The 22,823-nt window shown below is 43.1% G+C and overlaps 1 protein-coding gene across 6 annotated transcripts; it reads left to right on the top strand.

Annotated features, from left to right (window-relative positions):
• The first annotated feature begins 227 nt into the window (after positions 1 to 227).
• SIAH1 (siah E3 ubiquitin protein ligase 1) lies at positions 228 to 22,816 on the top strand. 6 transcript variants are annotated; one of them, XM_037409517.1, is made up of 2 exons: positions 228 to 249; positions 19,283 to 22,816. In XM_037409517.1, exon 2 carries the CDS (start codon positions 19,285 to 19,287, stop codon positions 20,131 to 20,133), a length of 849 nt encoding a protein of 282 aa, XP_037265414.1. In that variant the 5' UTR covers positions 228 to 249; positions 19,283 to 19,284; the 3' UTR covers positions 20,134 to 22,816. The 6 variants fall into 6 exon arrangements, with proteins under 6 accessions (XP_037265414.1, XP_037265410.1, XP_037265413.1 ...); XM_037409513.1 differs by lacking the exon at positions 228 to 249 and adding an exon at positions 427 to 677; XM_037409516.1 differs by lacking the exon at positions 228 to 249 and adding an exon at positions 11,568 to 12,632.
• The last annotated feature ends 7 nt before the right edge of the window (positions 22,817 to 22,823 follow it).

Genomic DNA, 22,823 nt, shown 5'->3' with positions numbered 1-22,823 from the left:
GGGCTGCTTCGCCTTTCGGAAGGGCATCGGCAGCTCTCGCGGCAGCCCCAGCCGGGCCTGCGAGGCCTCGACCCCGCAGATGCCGGCGTGCCAAGGCGCCTGCTGCAAGCGCGGGGGGGCCGGCGCCGCGGCACACCGGGCGCGGCAGGGCGAGGGCCGGGCCCGTGGCCTCTTCCCCGCCCCGGGCCCGCTCGCTGGGGGGGCCGCGGGGGGCCCGGGGGACCCTGGCGGGGCTGGGCGGCGGCACAGGTAAGAGGCGACCGCCCCCCCCGGCCCCAAGGGACGGGTGACGGCGCGGAGGGGGCGGCCGGGCGCTCGGGTTCCCCGCGGGGCGGCGCGGCCTTTGTTCCCTGGGCGCCGCGCCGGGAGCCGGGCGGCCCGGCCTGCGCGCGCCGCTGCCGGGTGCGCGTGCGCGAGGGCGCTGCCGGCCGCGCGCTGTCGCCCGCCTGCCCCGGGAGCGCGCCTGGCAGGCAGGAGAGCTCCGCCGCAGCTGGCGCGCCCCCCTGGCGGTGTCTCCTCGGCCGGCAGCGAGAGGCACGGAGCGCGCGGTCGGTTCGGGCGGTCGCGCCGGGCACCGAGCGTCTCGGCCAGAGCGGCGCAGCCAGTCGCCCCGCAGCCCGCACCATCGAGGGAGCCAGGCCGCCTCAGCGGGGTCCCGCCCAGCCCAGCGCCCACAGGTGAGCGCGTCGCGGAGGGGAGGCCGAGCGGCCTCGGAGGGGCGAGAGCGGCTGGCCCGGCGGGGCCCTCTCCCCGCCCGGCGCCCCCCACCCCGCGGAAGGCCTCGGCGCGGCCGCGGGGCCGGCGCGGCGGCCGCTGAGGGGAGTCGGGACCAGGCCCCGCCGCGGCCTAAGCGCAGCCCGGGCGGCCGGTTTCCTGCTGGCGGCCGGGCCGCGCGCCGGGGGCTGAGGCGGCCCGGCCCGAGGGGGGCGAGGCGCGCGGGCCCTTCTCCTCCCCGGCCGGGCCTGCGGGTCCCGAGGGGAGGCGGAGGAGGGAAGCGGCGGCGGGCGGCTCCGGGCCCTTCCGCCGGGCTATTGTGCGCCAGGCTGAGGCGGCGGCCCGGCTCGGCTGCTGCGGAGGGCCCGCCGCGCGCGGGCCTGGGCCGCGGGGCTGCCCCTTTGTGGGCTCGGCCTCGGCCGCGCCGTGCGCTTTGTGCTGGCGGCAGCGGAGCGGGCCCGGCGCCGGCTGCCGGCGCGGCGAAGGTCAGCTGGGCCGCGGCGGCGGGGGGAGGCGGCGGCGGCCTGCGGCTCCGGGCCCCCGCGGCGCCCCTCGCCGCCTGCGTCCTGGCGGGCCCAGCCGCCGCAGGAAACAGGTTGCGGGAGTAGATGGGCCGCTGGGTGCCCCTCTGTGACATTTCCTGGGAAGGCTGCCGTCTCCCTCTGCTCTAATCCGGTGAGAGCAAGCAGTGGGGGAGATTCTCGCTCGGCCTACGGGTTCCCCCGCCAGATAAAAGGGCTGGAGACGTGTTTTCTTCTTTTCTGTGGTTTAAAAGGACAGGAAACAATAGCGTTTGTAGCGTAAGGCAAAGCATTGGAAGCGTTGTTTCAGGAGGAGAACCAAGTTTCTTTTCCGGTGGTGAACTGGTGGCACATCTATTATAAGCTCGCATTTTATTTGTAAACATACAATATTTCTCCCGTGTTCTCTCTTCAGTCTGTTCCAACCAGTCTGGGCAAATACTGCCTTTACTCCGTAATGAGCAGTTTACTCGTATAGATAAAGTGACTTAATTTCTTGAACGCAGCAGATGAGTGGATGTTAGGAAGCTCATAGCTAATTGGACTAGGTCATGAAGGACGTGGGATATTCCACACGTGGGACATGGTTTCAGTTGTCTGTTTATGTCCCTTCTAATGAGGCTAATGCGATGCCTTCCAGAGAGGGAGGAATAGTGGAAGGGGCTGTTCTCAACCCTAAGCTATTTAAGCTGGTCTTCAAGAAGATGTGAGCTGTTTGAGGACAGGTAGACTAATACAGAAGCTTTTAGGATAAAACTTGGATCTCTGGACTAGTCATCTGTTGCAGAAAGTAACTTTGGGGAGTATACCTACATAGTAAATCGATTAGTTCTACTTTCATCATTTGTTCCACGTTGTAACATTGATGTAAAAATTGAGTGCTAGAAATGATAATTGCATTAACTTCAGTGGAAGCTCATGTCCTTAAATAGCTTTAGCGCTTTTCATAGTGGTGAAAAATTATAAAGGAAAGCAGAAGGATAAGAGTCATCCATCAGTGGTATAGTTTTAGCAATCTGTTGTGACCCAAGAATTCTGAAACTGATAAAATGATGAGCATTTTGGTACTGAAAGTGCATGTCATGAGTAAGTTTCTTGTCCATTAATCTCTTATTTCTGTTGGTAAGATTTTAATGCTGTGGTCTAATTAGACTGTACTAGAGGAGGTAGCCCAGAAATTCAGTGGCTCCAGCTAAGTAGGTGTGAACTGAGGAAAGTAAATATTTTAAATAACACAAGTACTTTCCATACTTAGGTTTGAGTACAGTTGCTGCTGTCTGTTCAGTGTGAATTGAGAAAGAGAATACTGCTCAGATGTCAGACACCTGCCTCTAATGTGGAAGAGGGGGAAGCGTGTGCATATTCACGTAGGAAGCAGCTCATTCGGGTCTGAAAACTCAAAGAAATCAAGTAGGACAGTTTTATGAATTCTGGTATTTTCATGAAACATTCTGGAAGACTGTACGTGCAACTTTTATGAGAAACGTGCTGTTTTTAATTTTGAGTTAGAATCACTTTGCTCTATATTTCTGCTTCTAATAGTGTTTGTACTCTTGTAACTGTCAGCTTTAAAAGTTGGACTGAGTTTTGCCAAAAAGGTTATCAGTGCGTGTTTTGCTTTAATGGTTGTCATATTTTCAGGAGCTAAGATGAACCAGAATAGGCAAGGTAAATGAATGGTATGTGAAAATTCTGGACACATGTGAGGAACTCTGTTCTGAGGTTATGATGCATGTACCCAGTCTGCAGAAAGCCAAAGTGAAAATTCTGTTTCCAGCTGCTGACTGAAGTTACCTGAATTGAAGCCCTGGTTGGTGCTGTTAAGTGCTACCTGCTGCAGAGAAACACTAGCAGTGAAGTAAGGATGCTGGCAAGCTCTAGTTCAACCATCACTTGGGGCCTAAAGCTTAGGATCTCTTCTCTGAAGTTTAGAGTCTTAAACATTATGAACATTGTAAATGCAGGGGATGGTCTTTACTGGGTTTTTAAAAGTGTTGCTTTGGTTTTTGAGGGAAAATGAGCCTTTAGAAAAGTGTAAACTAGTTGTGATTAAAGAAAGGATAGTAAGAGATACCCCTTTTGACTCTTAACAGAAGCACACAACAGGCAGAGACATATTGTTATCTTGAATAAAATGTTTTGTTTCTTTAACAAAAAAAAATAGGCGGTAAGCAGTCTACCCTTTCGAAGTGTACATACTGTTCATGTCTTAAATGTACAATGTCATGAGACAAATACAATTTTGATACATGTCTTCTGTGTACAGTGTCACATCGTGGACTAGAAATGGAGAGATGTGCCTGTATACTGTGTTGCTACTGGTAGATGTTATTGCAGGTTTACCTGAGTATTTCCTGTTAGGACTTAATTGCATGTAACAAAAATCTTCACAAGCCATTGACTTGGGGTTGTTTTATACCGTGCTATCGTGTGTTTAGCTGTTAACTGTGCTAGGTAAAGAAAGAAGACAAAACCTAGCATTAATGCCCTCTTAATACTCTTCAGTTTTATGCCACACAATATACGTATGTATTTTCTAGTTCTAATCCAGACTGCATACTACATCTCTGTAATGCCCAGGGGAAGTGTTTTAAATATATGTCTGTTTGAATTAATCTAAAAAATGGCAATTCTTTGTGATACCACAGGAATGAGAGATTTGGTTACTAATTCCACAGTACTTTAATCAGATAAAGTGCTAGATAAAAAAGATAAGCTAACCAAATGGTGTGCTTCTGATTTTCACTTGTTTGTAGAAACTGAATACAGAAGCTGAGGTTGGCTGTGTTTTTAGTGGGGAAGTTAAATATTTTTTGAATGGTGAAGACTGTGTTTGCCCTTTTGCATCTGGAAATGCATTTTAAAAAATTACTCTGGATATATGCCTACAGGGAAATAGACGTAAAAAGAACAGCAAATTCATCTACAGAAAATTGTTGACCATTTCTTTTTTTGCTTGCCTTATCTAGAAACAGGTTTGTATGTTTTCTTGTAACAATTGATGACCTTGCTGAGACATGAAGAAAACCGAGGAGAGTGTTGTGATAACTTCTGCTGCTTAGAGAATTAGTCATCAGCTCCTCCAAAGTGAAACTGCAGTTCTTTGAACTTTGGTTTGTGTGGCATTAAGTCTTTAAGTTAATAAAGTTATTTTCTACAGTTCTTGCATACAGTACTAAACACAGCAAAAATTCATTTAGTCTTTGATGAAAGACCACAGTAGTTTGTCAGTGTTTGTATTTGGTTTTTTGAGCGCTGTAAAGGAGGAGCATTTTGAATGCCACACTTTTTAAGTGTTATTTTCAAATATGTGTTCATGTGAAATATGTCAAAGGAAAACTATATATGAAGGAAAATTGTATGTTAAATTTTGCTAATGTAAAGGTTGTCAAAAGGTTGAAAAGGCTTTCACTGTAGCATGAGTATTTTAAGACAATTTAGTGTGCAATTAAGAAAAGGAAAGCTTGAAAATAAATTCCTTTATGTAAAACTTGGTAGAGCTGTTGTCTAGCTTAGTAATATAGGTGTATTAAAAGGCTTATCTTTGTTGTTTCAGTTTACTCTGTATTACAGATCTTTCATGAGGGAAAGTTCTGTGTCTCTTGTATTTTGCAAGAGGATGACAACTGAAATACGAGGTTTCTGAGTTCTTTTTTTTAAATCTTGGCACATGTTGCTTTATGCTGAAATGTGTAGGTACTAATTTCAAGTGGGTTTTAAAAGTTAGTTTTTCCTGTGATTTTTCTAAAAGTCAGTTAATATTGTTTCTAAAATACGTGATTAGTTGCTGTTAACTCATCAAGTGTTAGGAAAGAAGACATTACAGAAGATGTAGCATTTCACAAGCTATAGCATGTCCAGGCTACAGTTCTGCAGTAGCTAAAGACAGTTTCTGTCCAGGCTACCAGTGATAACTTGCAGTGTTGCTGTCACCAGTGTGCATGAGAAATGCACTGAGTTTTGTCCCAAGTTTTGTTGAAAACTTAATGGCCTGTGAGGAATGGGTAACTGTTATATGGCCAACTTCCCAGAGAAGCTTGCTGCATGGTGACGTAAGAGCCACTGCTGCTGCAAGAGGTGTCATCCTCTGTCATTGTGGGAATGCTGGGGATCACTGGAAGTGCAGGCTTACAGCTAAGAGAGAATAGTCGCGCCCTCCATTGCCAGCATGTTTTTGATGTCTACCTGGTGTGCCAATGTAAGCGCTCCTGGAGTTGTGCAAGACTGATCTTGCTGGGTGTGTTACCTTAAAGAGAAAAAAAACTAATGGGTAAAAGGCAGGCAACGCAACCATTCAATTTGATGGCAGCTTGCTTTTGTTTGTTTTAGAAATGGTGAAATTGCACTCTGACATACAGAGCGTGCGTGCTTGGAGTTGTGGAGCCTGTATCTGGTGGATTATTCTTTGTGCTATGGGTGAACCATTTTCTTCAGTTGTTTGTAATGGTATCCAAAAGCTCTTAAGAATTGCTCAGTTACAGTATTTCTTAAAAGTGCTATTAGAAGAACTTTTAACACATGTAATGTTGCTACTTTCTCTTTGAAAGGTAATGACTATAACTCTTGTGTTATCAGTTTAGAACCAAGACTTTAATCCTGCCCTCAGATCTGTGAAAATGGACTCTCTGATTATTATTATTATTTTTAAATGTCACTACCTCCTGTCATTTTTTTGACTAGAAATAGGACTCGGAATTTGCAACAATCTTATTATCCGATATTTTAATCTGAAATTATCTAATGTTGTTTTGGAAATCATGTTTGAAACACGCATCAACAAACAAATGCACATTGAAGCATATATAACCCCACTTTCAGGTGTGAACTTCTCATGTTTAACTTAAGCTATTTTGAAAGTTCATGTGAAGTTGTTCACTTTTGCCTATATATGAGCCTTAAGTCTTTTTCCTTTCCTTCTTATGTGCATGTGCAGTTGTCGTGTAAAAGCTGTGAAAATGCTCTGCTCAACTAATCTTTTGATTTCTGAATGTTTATTTTGAAATATATATTCACATATATGTATTATATATGTAAAATCATTAGAGTAAAAATGACTTTCCCAGGAATTTTCCCCTTTTTTGTGCATGAAGGTGTCAACACGCTTCAGAGTTACTTGTGTGGGGTTCGTCTCTACGTGGCTGATATCTGTGTGATTATGCAAGTACTTTAAGGATGTAATTTGAAGACTGGTTGCATAGGTGTGACTAGGGAATGATTTGGCTGGCAGATGTTGATGATGTACTATAAATTTTTAGTCTGGCTTCGTGCTTGGTCAAGTATAATCTTTAGAAAGGAAATTTTACAAATAAAAAGTATGCATTTCATAATAGAAGTTGAGACAGACGTTCTTCTACAACAGCACCTGTAAAGTAATAATTTTAAAAGCACTTTTATGCGTATTAAAACCAGCTGCTGCCCTATACAGCTTGATTTTAAAGTCAGGTGTTCTATTTAAGGAAAAGTTGTTGTTCCTTGTACAATCATAGTTCTTCCATGGATGTACAGGTGCTCATCTACTAAAGGAGTTGAGTGTGTGAAAAAAGATTATTTCGTGAAGGCTGATTCTTAATATGCATATGAGGAAGTAGACTTAGGGTTGCCTGTGAAACTTTAGATTTTTTATTTCCTGATTTTTGAATGCTTGATCTTCCAACCTAATGTGTTTTTGTGACACTCCTGTAAAAGGAAAAGGCTAATAAGTACTGAAGTTTACAGTTGTGCTCTAGATAGTGAATCACTGTTAGAATTTCGTGTTTGAAATTCAGCACTGCAGCATAGACTCAGGTTTCGATTTAACTACATAACAGAAGAGAGGACAATATTTTGCAGAGAAAGACATAACGATAGATACTGTATTTTGAAGGTGCTGATAAAGAGCATTAAGTAGCAGAAGGGTAACATCTACTCCTGTCACATCCAAACCATGTATAATACCTTGTGTTTTATTTTCTGATGCAGACTCAGGCCTGACTTCAGAGTGATTATGGTTGAATTTTAATTTTGTGTGTCATGAAGCATTTCCGAAGCAACACAAATAAGTGAAATAGTAGATGCGTTTTACTTAGCATTTGAGGTATACCTGATCAGAATTTAATGGCACTAAAAGAACATATAATTCTCTTGCCTGAGAGCTCCTTTTCTGCTGAATTTGAATCACTTGCTTCAAAAGCTGGGTAGTTGGATCTTCACAAAGCAAGCAGAGGGATTTTTTTTTTTTTTTAATACAAGGATCCCTCTGAAGAAATGTTATTTTATTTGCTTTCCACGAAATGTCAATATGTTGTTGATGTCACAGGAGGCCTTCAGATTAAATACAGTAGAATTAGGGAGAAGGATGTAGCCAGTGTCTCCTTAATTCGTCTTTTTAATGTACAGAATATGAATGGATAGAGGGCAGTTATCCTGTGAGTAGGAGTTGGAAAGTAAACAGTGAAGTTTGACAGTTGCTGACTGTACAAACTGAGATGTTAAGTAACTTAACATAGTGTCCTTTAGCATATAATGATATTTAGTTATTACTAACGTGAATTAAATTTGAACAGGGTCTAGAGTTAATTCAGTATCCTTACCAATTTATTTCATTCCCTTTTGCATTAGTGTCTGAGGCTCACAGCTACTCAGGGTATTTTAAAGCCTGTAAAAGGCAGGGAAGTACTTGCCTGTGGTGACTCAGAAGCTTGTGACAGAGCAGGAACTAAACGCAGGTCTCCCATGCCACAGACTACTGCTCTAGTACCACTAATCTTTCAAGGTTTCAAGGAATGCTTAATCTTTGCATATAACATGTTGGTCTGTAGAGTCAGCAGTTCAACCCGTTTCTGTTACACCTCGGGCTGATAATACTTGCTGGAAAAGTGCTCTTATTTGTGAGATAAAGCCACATTCTAAAACACATGTTTTCATGAAAAGCAGTAGATCTGTTGCTTTGTGCAGGAGTGTGACCTTGTCTTGTCAGTAGCCAAGTCTGAGGGTTTGAGCAACACTGTAGTAACAGTTAAAAAAAAGATTTTTAATGGTGGTAGTTGAATACTTGTGCAGCAGAGTTACGGAAACAGTTGATTCAGAACTGATGAGTGGGGAAAACCTTTAAGTCAGTTAAATGTATTGGTTTTAATAGAGGTACATACGCCTCAAAGAATGGATTCTAGAAACACAAGAAGATGGGAGTTTAAAGAAATCAAGTACTGAAAAGTTTGGAACCATGGGAAGTGTGAAAATGCCACTGTGTTTTTGCACTTCTTTTGCTAAGGTGTTACATTGGTTGCACTGTAAATAATTTCAGTGGTCTTTGTTTTCTGCCTGCAGTATACCAACAAAATATAAAAACCTGTGTCCCATCTTAGACTTCCATAGCTTTCCTTTTGAATTAGTTATCCATAGTAGGAAAATCTTACTTCCAAAATGTAGAAATGCCCATTTAAAAAATATGGACTCGATCCTTTACATTTTAAGCATTAATGTGTTTTGTTCTTTGTGTTGCATGTGTGCGATAATATAAAGGCATCTTTATCTGACATTCTGCTAAATGTTCTTGCTTCTGAAGATTAACTATCTGGATTTAAAAAAAAAACCCACAACTTGTAAAAGCTCTTCCTCAAAATGACTAGAGATTCTGTGTAGGTTAGCGCTAGAAGTTCTGAAAATACTAATTTCTGATGAGTTAAAAGTTAGGCTTCCAGTGTCACCACTCTGTGCTCCGTGATGCTGGATGTACTTTGTACTTCTGTGTAGATTTCATGTTTGACATACTTTGGGGCACCGAGATCTGTACTCTGGAATCAGTGTGTCAGTTCTCCGAGCCTTCCCTTACACGTTCACTCTCCACAGGTCAGATTGCCATTCTTCTCCACTGTCACCAGGACTGCATACAGGAATACAGAACAAATGAAGGATTGCAAGAATAAATTATTATTTAACATGGAAATATGTATGAACCTAAGCAATGCACAAGATGGAGAGATCTTTATAAAAATAGTCGATGTACGTAGTCCTGTCCCAACTCCTACAGAGTCTTTTTGTGTCATTCTCAGTCTCTTTTATAGGCCAGGTGCTCCTTGATCAGGTCTGGTTGTTTTGATGGTCTGCTCCCTAGTACTATTTAGTTATGCACGGAAGCTATTGAGCATAAAATAGGTCTTGAATTTGAATTGGAATAGTTATCACAGAAAGGCTTTGTCTGTAGAGATGCATCAGAGTACAGGTACTTCTTTTAGTTTAGCCTTACTGGATTAAGGTAGGCGCTTCCATGCCACACCCTCTTCCCTGTGTCTGCCACAAACACAGGGGTGGTGATGCAATATTGCTTGGCAATTACAGTATGCAGTGAAGAATATAATTTTTGCAAAATCAGACTGAGGAAAGAAACAGCCCCCAAATTGTCACACTGGTAGGATTTGCTGTTAACATTTACAGAGGGTTTTTTGGTTGGTTGGTTGGTTTTTTACTCATAAAGTGTAATTGGGTACAGAGCTCATCTATGATATTTTGTAGAGCAGAATTAAATGCTCCTGCTTTAGATACTTCTGAATGGTAGTATGTGGTAGAATGAAAAATAATTTGCTTTCTTTTCTGGTGCTGTTACTACAATTCACTTTGTAGCTGATCGTCCTGTATGCCTGCCTTACTTTTTACTGCAACATGCTATGTCTGGAACTTTGTAAGAGGTGACTGTCTACCTGTGTTTATAGAAATTACTGGGCTGAATTGTTGGAAGATGATCCTGATGCAGCTGAGTTCAGTGTACTCTGTGCACAGTGAAAGGAAATCAGATATTACTAAGAAATAAAAACTGTTTTCTCTGTTATTTATTCTTTAGTCGTCTGTATTTCTTACGCAGTTTTAATTTGCTGTGTAGTTTCTGACATCTTTATTTTGAAACCTGTACTTCTGCTTTAGCTCAGTTAACTTTACTGTGCTCAAACTATGGCAGGCTGCAGAAAGGCACGTTTGGCTTGGTATCTGAGAAGGCTAGTGTGGGACAGCTGCCGATTTTGAGTTCATACCGTAGTGTATCATGCTATAGGTTCCATGTGTGGGCATGCTGGAGGTTCAGGTGTCCTGTGCCAAGGAAGGTTCTGGCTATTGACTGGCTGCTGATATTGGCATTGAAGATACAGAACTAAAGAATGTAGAAAAGAGAAGACTTCTGTCACAGAGCACCACTTTAGGTCCAGCACGAGCGAGCAGTATTTCTGTATCACCATCTTCATGCCTCTTTGTAGTAGGTGGGCTTCAGCAGTGTCAAGGGGATAAGTTACTTGTTTTTAAAAAGGAAGAATATGGTACAGTCCAATTTGGAAGTGGTCCATGATCTTTCTAATGCAAGTGTTTGGTTTTGATTTGTATTTAAAGAATGAATCTTTTCCCCTGTGTGTTTGTTTAACTATATATAATGGAAAAGGTGGTGTGACTGGCTAGTTTGCAGCTTAACTTGATTATAATAGATCAACAAATATCCACCAGTTTTTGCTATTGTTACTTATACCAGTTTGTGTACTGTATTGCTGTGTTTTCTTTTTTCTAGTGGTGGCATTTGATAAATTGGTTTTAGTATAGCTTGAATTTTCTTTATATTACCCCTAGCTTTTTCTTTCTATACTGATTCCTCTCCTCCCAAGCTGAAAAGATGGGGGAGATAAGCATCCTATTTTGCTTTATGAATTATTGATCTGAATTCACAAAGGAGCCTATTTTCTTACTTAATGCTGCATGTAAATATAAGACTTGAAAGTTGAGATGTTCTCTGATTATGTAGAAAAGAGTGAGTGAACCAAACGTAATTTTTTGCTATTGATCAGACATTTCTAGTTTTCATTCTAGAACGAAATTTGATGGTTTATCAGTTAGTCATTTTTTCTCTGAACTTTGTTCCTCAGCTTGGCTTTCTTTGCAAAAATGGAGTATCATAGCAGTATAGTTTCTGATATTCCATGCTAACTTGGATCTTGATTCTCTAGAATGTGGAAAATTCCGGTGGGCTAGAGTACCGGCTATTCAGTTTTTTAAATTGGGGAAGTTCTTTGTTGCATTTAAAAATTAACTCGATAGTGATGGTACTAGTTGCTTGCTGATACAATTTTTATGTGGTGGTTGTTCCTCCTTAATTTTACATTACAAAGTGTTGGAAAGAAAATCTTTGATAGCTGTTGATGTTTAATATTCTGGCATAGATAAGCAGGTGAAATAGTGATAGTGATGGAGCAGAAGGCAAACGGTGCTAGACAAGGCTCAAGTTTTTGTGTTGGATTAGAAAGAGGTGACTATAATTCGATGGGTGTAATAACATTGTTTGTGTTTGCATGGTGCTGTGAATTTGGAGATGATCTGGATTGCCCACTAGCAATGACTCAATTGGTGATTGTATGGTGTACAAGAGAACATATATGATAGCATCAGAAACATTGAGCATTAAGGTCTGGTGGCTCACTGTAGAGGTAGCCACGAAGAGCATGACTGATTCCATGATTTATAAATCCATTGGGATTTCCTTTCCTGATGATTGGAAAGAAGGGTTAGTAGGGAGTGGCTTGAGGTGTAAGAAAAAAACCTACTACCTGCAATTTCAGGCAGGCTGGGTCACTACAAGGTAGTGGAAATCATTGTAATTTTGTATGAAAAGGAGATGAACTGGATAGATGACATTTTGGAAAAGGAAATTATCATGAGACTTGTCTCAATTTTGTAAAATTTTTTTTCTTGTTTTATAATATTGTGTTACATTGGATTGCTCTGGCTTTTAGTTATTATGTAGGAAAAGAGAAACCCTGAGGTGTCTGAAATAACAAACAGTATATAGTTAAGGGCATTAAAGAAAACAAGTGTCTGGAAGGATTGAAAAAATTTATAATTTGCGAATCAAAACCAGAGTGTGTAGAGACTAAATTGTGTTATGTAGTTGATTAATAATTTATGTCATGAAGTTTCCTAAAAGTTTTGAAGTAGGCCAGTAGGTGGAGAGGCTGTGTGTATGCAGGGATGTATATTTGTCTGTCCAGTGTTGTCAGATTTGCAGGAGCCGATGTGCATTTGGTATTGACCATGCCAGGTCTTTGTGATCTGACATCTCCCAAGAGCTGAGAGACATAATTTGATAGACTTCAAAATGGAAAAGCCTTGGCCCCTAGAATGTCTTTTTAAAATGTAAATAGAAATGAAAAAAACCTAATTTTTAAGAATAGTCGCAAGCTAGTCTCTGAGACACTTGTGCATAATACTCTTAGTGTGATACGTGTTTGATTGCTGGTGTGTAGTAAGATTGGTGACAGTAAGGGCAATATGTCATGTTTTCGGTAGTCTGCTAAAACGTTTTCCCCTTCTCTTTTGCTGTACATTGATGATCACGAGTGCAAGTGGGGACAGAGGAAAGGTAGATCCCTTGGAAAATTATTTTCAGAAACAGTAAGTACATGTAATTGAAAAGCTTGAGTTTCTGTAGTAGCGCTATAGATGTTGTCCTCGGAAGTTCAAGACTTCTCATAAATAAGCATCTATGGTACAAAAATACGGTATCCTAAGGATTTTGAACATGTAGTTAACCTATTGCTACTTCAGAAAATGCGAGAAAGTTCCCTACTTAAAAAACACTGGTACCCCTTTTTAGTCAGAACAAAATGTGCTTTTTAATTACCTTCATTCTCAAGGTAGTAATCACTTGGGCCTTCTGTATCAGTAACACTTGCAGTTTCTTGGTCATGATGTTAGGTACTTTGTGTGTACTTGGATATGTGTACACACAGCCACACCCCATTCTTGTTTCTAGCTATACACACACTTCTTTTTTTTTCTGTTGCATTGATGAAGCCTTCCTTCTGCCACTGAAGAAGTATTGGTAACATTTTAATCTTCTCAATTTACTGTTTATAATATTTTACCAAGTACTTATTGTTTATAATATTGTATAGAAGTTACCAATATTGGATTGTACAAGTATCTGACAATATTGACTAATCTTTCTGTATCTTCTTTTAAGTTCTTATTTACACCTGTTTAATGAGTACTTTCAACAGGTCCTTTAGCTTTTGGGTTTTGACATTCTTTGACTTACGTCGCATCTTGAAAAAAGTAACCTGTCAGGGTTTTTCATATGTTTCCAGTGCTCTGTAACAGGGTATTTTTTTTTTAAGAAGTCTCATTTTCAGATATGATTGTATACAGTTGAAAAAGTTGAAAGATCTTGTACTGCTGGTGGTGGCTGTAATGCAATAAGAATGCTTTGTGAATGGAAATCTCTGAATTCAATTACTTCTGAAATGTTGTTGAGAAAAAGATTTTACTGCATCACACACAGATATTGGTGATAAGGCGTTGTTTTCTGTCCTTGCACCACTCTTCAGCGTTATATAATCATCCCCGCCCCCCACCATTAAGATGATTATACAGAAGTTTTGTGGGTTTTTTCCTAAAACTAATATTCAGTTACCTTCTCAAAAGCGAATTACAGTGTTAAATCAAAGTCTAATCTCATTTGATATGAGTGAAGATTTTGGAGAAGTGGAGGGTGTTCACTTGAATTTGTCAAAGGTGTCCCATGTTTCAGTGAAATGCAGGAGATGTGATTTCTAGAACGGTGTCTGAAGCTAACACCTTTGCAAGATGAGAAGCTAAAAGGGTATCAATCTATTTCCACATACCGTTAATTCCGTGGCCTGTGAGGTACATCACCTTTTTGAATGCTTGAAACTGCTTTCCTTATGTCTGCACCTCAGCCGAGCCTTTTAAACAGTGAATTGATTGTGTCTACCCATTCTGTCATTTTTTTACCCATCTGGGATTTCAAAGGCTTTCTTTCTTCAAGCACTGTACCTTATGTCGCAGTGTAGCAGAGAGATACAGCATTAGCTAACCTGGCCAAGGGCTTGCGGTCATGTTTTGGGGGACAGCCGCTTTGGTGCGGGAGGGAAAGCCTAGGGCATGTTTCGGACACTTCAGAACGTGCTCTTAGTTTCTCAAAAGCCATTTTAGCGCTGGTTTTCTTAAGCTTTGCTGTTTTGCTTGGAAACTTTCTTGAGTTTTCACTGGTGGGGCTGTTTGTGTATTGCACATCTGGGGGTTAAGCAGGAGCATGCCTTGTATTGAGTCTGTAGTTTTTGTTAACAGTAACCGGGCGTTCCTTGTACATGTTGTAGTGCTGCTACAAGCTTCCGCAGCCTTCCTGCAACAGGACTTGAATCTGTAGTAGTAGGAAAGCATTTTGAAAGATAATTTTCATTGCTCGGGTGCTGTAGCCTTACTTCTTATGTGACCGGAACAGTTTAGCGTAGTGTGTTGTTATCTCCACTGAAACTCGTACTTACATACTTATTGATGTGGTCTTACCGTCCATCATCGGTATTCTGTGATGCCAAAGCTTTGCCGAGCCCAGCGTGTGCATCGTGCAAGCGCGTTGGCTTGGTTTCCAACTCCCTTGTCCATAACCATTGTAATTTTTTAATAGTCCGTAAGGATATTTGAATGTGCCACATTGTTTCAAATCTGCTGGTCTTTTCCTTGAGGTTATGCTTTTGCTTAATTGAATAATCTTTATACAAATGGGAGGAAGATTCCCGTTGGATGGGTACTTCATAGCTCCATGGTGGGAAGTGAGGTATCCGTGAAAGAGCAGGAACAGGAAGGGAATTGATGGCTGAGAAGAGTTTGGAATGGAATCTATAGCTCCTAAAAACAGTTCGTTAGGGGAGATGGTCAGATCGGTGGATCTGCAAGTAGCTGAAAAAGAACCGGTGTGACACGTGTGGAGCACGAACGGCGCTGGTTCTGCATGGCGTCCGGGTGACCCGTAAAGGGAGTTGGGGGGCCCGCCTACACGGGGGCTCCGGGCCGGCAGCGAGGCGGGGTCCGGGCGCCCCTCGGGCCGCTGCTGGCGGGGCAGGGCGGTGCTGCCAGGCGGAGGCCGCCGGTGCCCCGGGCAGGGCCGGGCCGGGCCGTCCCCTCGAGTGCGAATGGCAGCCCCCTGCGCGCCCCCACTGCGCGCCGCCGGGCAGCGACGGGCGGCCCCGCCCCCCTCCCCGGGGCAGCCAGTGGCGCGGGCGGCCCCGCCCCCCTCCCCGGGGCAGCCAGTGGCGCGGGCGGCCCCGCCCCCCTCCCCGGGGCAGCCAGTGGCGCGGGCGGCCCCGCCCCCTCCCCGGGGCAGCCAGTGGCGCGGGCGGCCCCGCCCCCTCCCCGGGGCAGCCAGTGGCGCGGGCGGCCCCGCCCCCTCCCCGGGGCAGCCAGTGGCGCGGGCGGCCCCGCCCCCTCCCCGGGGCAGCCAGTGGCGCGGGCGGCCCCGCCCCCTTCTCCGGGGCAGCCAGTGGCGCGGGCGGCCCCGCCCCCTTCTCCGGGGCAGCCAGTGGCGCGGGCGGCCCCGCCCCCTCCCCGGGGCAGCCAGTGGCGCGGGCGGCCCCGCCCCCTCTCCGGGGCAGCCAATGGCGCGGGAGGGCCGCTCTGCCGGAGCCGCTGAGCCGGGCGCGGGGCAGCGCGGGCGGGGAGGAGCCGGCCCGGCGGGGGCACGTTGGGGAACCATTTTGGGGCGCCGGGCCGGAGCTCGGCCGGAGCCGGTGGATGCGGGGGGTGCGCGGCCGTAAATGGGGGGGCTCGGGCCTGAGGTGCTGACAGCAGCGCGCGGAGCGGCGCGGGGTCCCGCTGGGGATCGCGGCGGGGGTGGCCGGGGCAGCGCCCGGCAGCCGCCCCGCAGCCCCCAGCCCGTCTGCGCTGCGCGGAAGCGCCATGAGCCCCTTGGCGGCCGATGACGGGGAGAGCGGCCGCCAGTCTTCTGTGTGCCTGGAAGGGAGTCCTGTGGGCGTGCTTGCCGGGAAGTAACACCAGGAAGGGGAAAGGTAGCGACTCTTCAGTTGCGTTCTGCGCAGTGTTTTACGCTGGTTTTGTAGGAGCTGGGAAATCGCGTCCCTCGGGAGATCTCGGCGGCGTGTGTGTGTGTGTGCCCAGCACCGCCTTGAGAATAGTTGCTTCAACAGGTCGGTGCATCCTGATGCCATCACGGACAGAGCTTTTCTTGATCTAGAACTAGGAAATCATTAAAATACGTTTTTGCCTTTTCACTCTCTCCGTTGGTTAAAATTTTTCAAACTTGCACAATCTTTTGAGTAATTCGTGTTGTAGAAACTAATACTTTTGAAGCTGACACCTGGCATACTTTAGTTCAGCACTGTTGCTTTGAGACGTATTCCCGGCGTGTGCAAAGATAACATAATAACAAATATCGCATATAGGGACTTTTACCCATAGTAAAGTTTTTGTAACCAAAAATATCTTTAAACTTTTTTAATATGTCTGTAGTTGTTTTTGCTTGGTTTGTAACTACGTTTTTGGTGGTTTGGTAGATTAACTGTATTATTACACTGTTAATGCTTTTACTTGTGATTGACTTGTAGTTTTTAAGATAGCTATAAAAAATGAACTCTGGCTTTTCCGTCATGATGTATTATTATTCATCTTTGTGGTAACAAGAGTGATGAAAATGTAGGCTTTGGGCAGGTTTAGGCTTGTTAAATTACAGTTTCTAGCTTTATCCAGTTTCTTTCTTGTGTGCTAATCTCAATGGTCTGGTTCACAGATTCCTCATTTTCTTGCCCTGCTCATTTGGACGGTCCTGTGTTGCGGAGGGTTTGCGTGAGGGCTGGTCACATACAGACCCGGTGATAAAGCAGGGCTGTACAGCTCTTCTCTCGAGTGCATCCGTAGCTTAGAAAGCTTAAGTGGGAAACAGGTCTGTGCATAAGGTCTCTTGCAAAGTTTGTAGGTTGCTTAATTTAACTGTTGAATGGGCTCTGAGAGGTGTAATTAAAGAAACCAGAGCTCACCCAGCTCGTCAGACTGCCTAGGGAACTGGTCTAACGCAGTGGTTTTCAGCAGTGTTATCTGTGAGTTACTGGGAATCCCTGGATCAGGACATATAGGTTCAGGTAAGGAGCAGCACATGCAAACTTTTCTGAAACGTGTGTGTTTACAATATTTGAAGGGAAACACTTTTAGAATTTTACATATGAATATGCATGTGATTTCTAAGCTCTTCCCAAGCGAACAGTGTGATCAGAATTTGTTCCCCTATGTGCAGTTATTCTCTGTGTATAATTTGTTCCAGAGCATAGAACTGCAGTGTGCCATCACGAGCCTCCCACCTACGGGTGCTGGGGAAAAATAGCAGCAGTGCTCGGTTGTCACAGAGGCCTTATTATTTGAATCCCCTTGCAACAAGCTGGTGTGGCATCACTTCCCCAGAACATATATTTGATTTGTCACAGACATCTTAAACATCTTAAGCTTTTCATCTAAGCTGCAATGCCTTACATAGAAAAATAAGGCCAAAAGATAGAAACAGTCCTGTCGTATCTCTACAGTTAAGGCCCAGCACTGAAAACCACTCTGGGTTTTTTTTCCTTCCTGAAGATGGGAACTGGATATTTCTAGTCCAGCAAGCCCAAGATAAACAGATTTGGTGGGGGACGAGGGGGGGGGATGAGATGATGCTGTTACTGGGCATGTGAGACTCCTAATATCAGTGACTGAACACCGAATCTTAGACGCTCATGTTTTTCTAGCTCTGGACTGGGGAGAGGTGCTTCTGCAGAAGAATTAGAAGCTACCTATGATTGCTTTGCGAATGTCAGGGGCTAAGTGTTATCGCATATTGGGATCCCTTAGCTCCTCTGCTTTGTGCCCTGAACAGTGCCTGTCTTACAAAGCATGCACAGTATGCTGCTTTGAGGTGTCTAGTCCAAGTATGAGTAAGTTTATGGGTGAAACTACTTTAAATATGGGAAGCTTGCCTATTGCCTGATATCTCCATGTCAAGTAGCAAGGAAATCAAAAGATGAGGTTTATTTTGAGAGCTTTATACATCCGTGACAGAACCAGAGCTGGTGTACTTGCAGAGAGGCACTTGAAGTGGTTAAGAATTTGACTGTGTAACAGAAGCCAATTTTAGATAGCATTTTACTTGACTTTCCTTAACCTACGAAGGTAAGGTTTATTTTCTCAAAATGGAGTGTTTATTTTTTCTCGTAGTACTAGTAATTCCTTTTGCACAAGAAGAAGGAGAGTTAGGGGGTGCAGGAAAAAGTGTAGCATTCATAACATTAAAAATACGGTACTTTCACTGCATCTGTTGAATGCTTGAGCAAGCTGTTTGCTCAGACAGCTGTTAACTTTTGTCTGGGGATGTTGAAAAGAACAGAACTTCAGCATAAACTCCACTGAATGTAAAACTTCATCAGCAGTGCCTTTTCAAGTTACTAGAAATGTTTGTGTACTTATGTGTTAAAATTCTCAAATTTAATCTTTTGAATGTCTGGTCTTATTTGGGAAATTCAATAAAGCAATTGCTTTTTTTCCCCCTTTAATGTTATCTTCACAAATGGCTTCATTCAGGAAGCTGAAGCAGTGGATGAGCTTTACAAGCTGTGGGCCTTATAGTAACAGTCTAAGGAAAATGCAGAGTCACTGTCCCATCCTGGGCAAAAAGCAGTGAAGTAACCTTTTTTGCTGTGGTTTTCCTTTCTATTGTTTTTCAATTTAACAACCCCCCCCCACACCCCTCCCAGTAAACATGATTACCGAGAAGGTCATACCTGGATGATCATTTTTTCATTAAAAAATGGCTAGTCTCTCATCTCACTAAATACACAGCAACTTAAAATTCAGCCGTACAGTTGTTCCATAGTGCTTCCAGTTGTTACACACAAGTGATCTGGGTGGAGCGTTTCGTAAATGTAATATTCAAAAAACCCAACCAAGAACAACAAACTTTGAGGATTTCAGTTACATTTGTAGCGTATCTTTACTCGTCTCCCTTGCAGCTTCCAATAGTTGCATTCCACCTCAGAGTGATTAGCAGAACTTCTTCACTTGTTAAGCTTGCGTGTCACACAAGTGTCTGTATCGTATGCGGCACAATCGATATCCTACACGTAACGTATTGACAGTTTGCATTACATGGTTCATTTTCATTTGTATCTGTCTCCTTTTGAGGCTTCTTTGTAAATCAAGAAATACTGTACATAGAGGAAAACAACATGTGTTTAGATACTCATTCTTTTTTCTCTCTTCTGTTACAGAAATGAGCCGTCAGACTGCTACAGCACTACCTACAGGTACTTCAAAGTGTACGCCATCACAGCGGGTGCCTGCCCTGACGGGCACTACAGCTTCCAATAATGACTTGGCTAGTCTCTTTGAGTGTCCTGTGTGTTTTGACTATGTGCTGCCACCAATTCTTCAGTGTCAGAGTGGGCACCTTGTTTGTAGCAACTGTCGCCCCAAACTTACGTGCTGCCCAACTTGCCGAGGCCCGCTGGGCTCCATTCGTAACCTGGCTATGGAGAAAGTTGCCAATTCTGTACTATTCCCATGTAAATATGCCTCTTCCGGATGCGAGATAACTTTGCCACACACAGAGAAGGCAGACCATGAGGAGCTGTGTGAGTTTAGGCCTTATTCCTGTCCATGTCCCGGTGCTTCATGTAAATGGCAAGGTTCTCTGGATGCTGTAATGCCACACCTGATGCATCAACATAAGTCCATTACAACACTTCAGGGCGAAGATATAGTGTTCCTTGCTACAGACATTAATCTTCCTGGTGCTGTTGACTGGGTTATGATGCAGTCTTGTTTTGGCTTTCATTTCATGCTAGTATTGGAGAAACAGGAGAAATATGATGGTCACCAGCAGTTCTTTGCAATTGTACAGCTGATAGGAACACGCAAGCAAGCAGAAAACTTTGCTTATCGACTTGAGTTAAATGGTCATAGGCGGCGATTGACTTGGGAAGCAACTCCTCGATCTATTCATGAGGGAATTGCAACAGCCATTATGAATAGTGACTGTCTAGTCTTTGACACCAGCATTGCACAGCTCTTTGCAGAAAATGGCAATTTAGGCATCAATGTAACTATATCCATGTGTTGAAATGGCAATCAAACCTCTTCAGGCCAGTGTTTAAAACCGTTGCATTTAATTTAGCAGAACCTAGGGTAACCATCTTTGACTGTCAGACAAATTATTTGGTAGATGGAGGGTAGACATATATGAAGGTAAATAAAAGGAAAGGCTGTTAAATTACAGGAAGCAGTTGCATGTAGTAACACTAATATATTTAAAATAAGTCAACAGTAAACCACTGAAAATATATATACACCCAAAATGGGCATCTTTTGTATTAAGAATTGATTCTACAGGAAATGTTGTAAAATAATTCTAAAAACATGTTTGTAGATTGATTGTACTGTTGAAAAGGATACTGTTTCGTGTTTTTGTTTGTGTTTTTTTCCTCTCCCCTTTGACTGACAAGCCATGTTGAGCAGTCTGGTCTCCGGCCGCTGCTTCCCCTCCTCCCCCCCACCCCCCCTTTGTAAGTCACTACATAGTATTGCTGCTGTTTGTGTATATTTTTTGTGTATTTGCTAATTTTTATTAACTTCTAGTTTTTCATTAAATAAATATGACTTTCTTTTCTGTAATTCAGGTTTTTCTCTTTTTTGTATCTTTTTAAAATTAATTACAGGTGTCATCTTTTGATATGCCTAATTGCTATGGTACAAGTTACATTTCTGTATGTTTGGTAAATTTTGTCTCTTTCCAGTAGTCAATTCATTGGTGATACTGTTCTTAATTGAGCTATTTTGTGAATGTACTGAACTCGCAAGGAGTACTTATGGTCAAAGATGTATCAGGAAAGAAAGCTCCTTTAAAAACAGGTCTAGATGTTGTTGTACTTTGAGTTATCTTCTACCAAAAAAGAACAATTCTTAAGAATTTTCTGAATTAAAAAAAATTCACGTTTCAAATTTAGACATGCTTAGAAACTTGATTGCATCCTTGTATTTGTTGGTTTTGCAGTGCAAAGAAGGTATTGTCTTACACAGTATTTGTAATTATAAAACCAGACCATTTGTTGGTTTTTGGGTTTGGTTTGTTGGTTTTTTTTTTTTTAAAGGCAGCCAGAATGAGATGTTTTAACTCCTTTTATATTTGTCGTTAAAAGAATACCTGGCAAATCCAAAAAAAAAAAAAAAAAACCCCGAAACCAAAACCACACAACTTTAGCTCAAAGTTTGACACATTGATATTCTTGCTCAGTTTCTTGTCTTCCCGTCTTTGGGTTGTTACTGTCTTGAACTGATTTTTGTATATCATTTTAGTGACATGATCCACATTACAATGCAAATAATCTCTCGCAGGTGTGATTCACCAGCCCTAAGGGATTTTGAAGGATATCGGGCTTTGTGCAGACTGCCTGTATGTGAAAATTTTCACCATGAATGTATATGGTATTTGTGTTGCAAAACATAGATGCAGAGACACAATAGAGTAAGGTGAAAAGCTGTTTCACCTCAAGCTGTTTGAAAGGAATCTTTGTCAAACGTAGCGGTAGTGGGCATCTGTTTGGGGAGGTAGGCTGGCTATGAACTGCTTTTGTAACACATTAAAATAGTTTATTTACTGTGCACTGTCTTTCTTATCTGAAGTTGATCTCTAAAGACAACTCTTGTTATTATTTTGATGCATGATGAGGTAAGTAGTTCTACAGGTAAGGAACATAAGATCCATCAGGTTTGATTAATAAAATATTACGGAAATAGTTGGCTTCGTGTAGTGAAAGTTTCAATTCTTAAAATTTGGTATTTCGGCTGTTTGAACTGTGCACAGATCTCATTTAAAAGATGTACCGGTACCTTGTGACGGTAGATAAATGCTTCAAAAAAATCCTGCAATCTAGCATTTTTTTTCCTTATGAACGTACAACTAATTGTTTGCAGTCTTTTAAATTCAGCAATTATTTGCACCTAATTAAGCTTGTCTGCATTTACCTCTGGCTTATCTTCTGGTCTTTGACAGAAACTTGGCTAAATATTTCAGATATTTTTAGAGTAATACACTGACTCACAGTCTCACTTGCTCACTCGTGCTTGGCTGGCTTGGCCTGCTGTTATCTGATTTTCAGCTCTGCAGTTCGGTTAAGAGAATCTAGTTAGGAGCCTGTGAGAACCCTCCGCAGTCTGGTGCTTGGGATGAGAGAGGAGCAGTGCTGCGTAAGCACGCAAACTGTGTAGGACTGTTTGCTGCTGCCTGTACTTGGAATGGTGCAACTTGCGTAGCGTCCCCGAAAGAACTGTGAATCTTAAAACCTTGTTGCACTGATCCACGGTCATTTCGTTCAGGCTAGAGTGGGCTGAAGATCAAGACTACTGGTGAAGGGGACTTCAAAACTTGCATTCGTAATGAGCTTTAGAAGCTAACTGGTATGGTCAGACAGTTCTTGTCATGTTTTACAGCTGACAAATGCTATAGCATAACTAATGTATGCTGACTTCCTGCAATGTAAACTAAGTAATTGTAAACAAAAACTCCATTTGGTGTTTAAAAAAAACCCACAGTGTAAAACATTTGATGTCCATCATCAGACGGAATGATTAAACAAATTATACTTAGGTCCAGATCCTCAAAAGTATTAGAAGCCTGATTCAGTGGATCTCCTCGAAAGAGTTTGAGGATCTGGTAAGTCAACTATGCTCTGTTATATATAAGAAAACATACTAGAAATCTGTACAGTTTACTACCGTATCTAAAATAAATGGTGTATTAAAGCCTGGCATTGT

This window comes from Falco rusticolus, chromosome 15 (genome assembly GCF_015220075.1).
Source record: "Falco rusticolus isolate bFalRus1 chromosome 15, bFalRus1.pri, whole genome shotgun sequence".
In the NCBI taxonomy this organism is placed as follows: domain Eukaryota; kingdom Metazoa; phylum Chordata; class Aves; order Falconiformes; family Falconidae; genus Falco; species Falco rusticolus.
The sequence above is the reverse complement of the archived record's forward strand: the minus strand, read 5'-3'. Positions and strand labels throughout refer to the sequence as shown.

What these genes read in the sequence shown, in the direction of transcription:
- SIAH1 (XM_037409511.1), top strand. Translation starts at nt 15,955, where the DNA reads ATGACGGGGAGAGCGGCCGCCAGTCTTCTGTGTGCCTGGAAGGGAGTC. An exon ending in TAACACCAGGAAGGGGAAAG is followed by an intron (nt 16,046 to 19,282) that starts GTAGCGACTCTT and finishes CTTCTGTTACAG; the next exon opens with AAATGAGCCGTCAGACTGCT.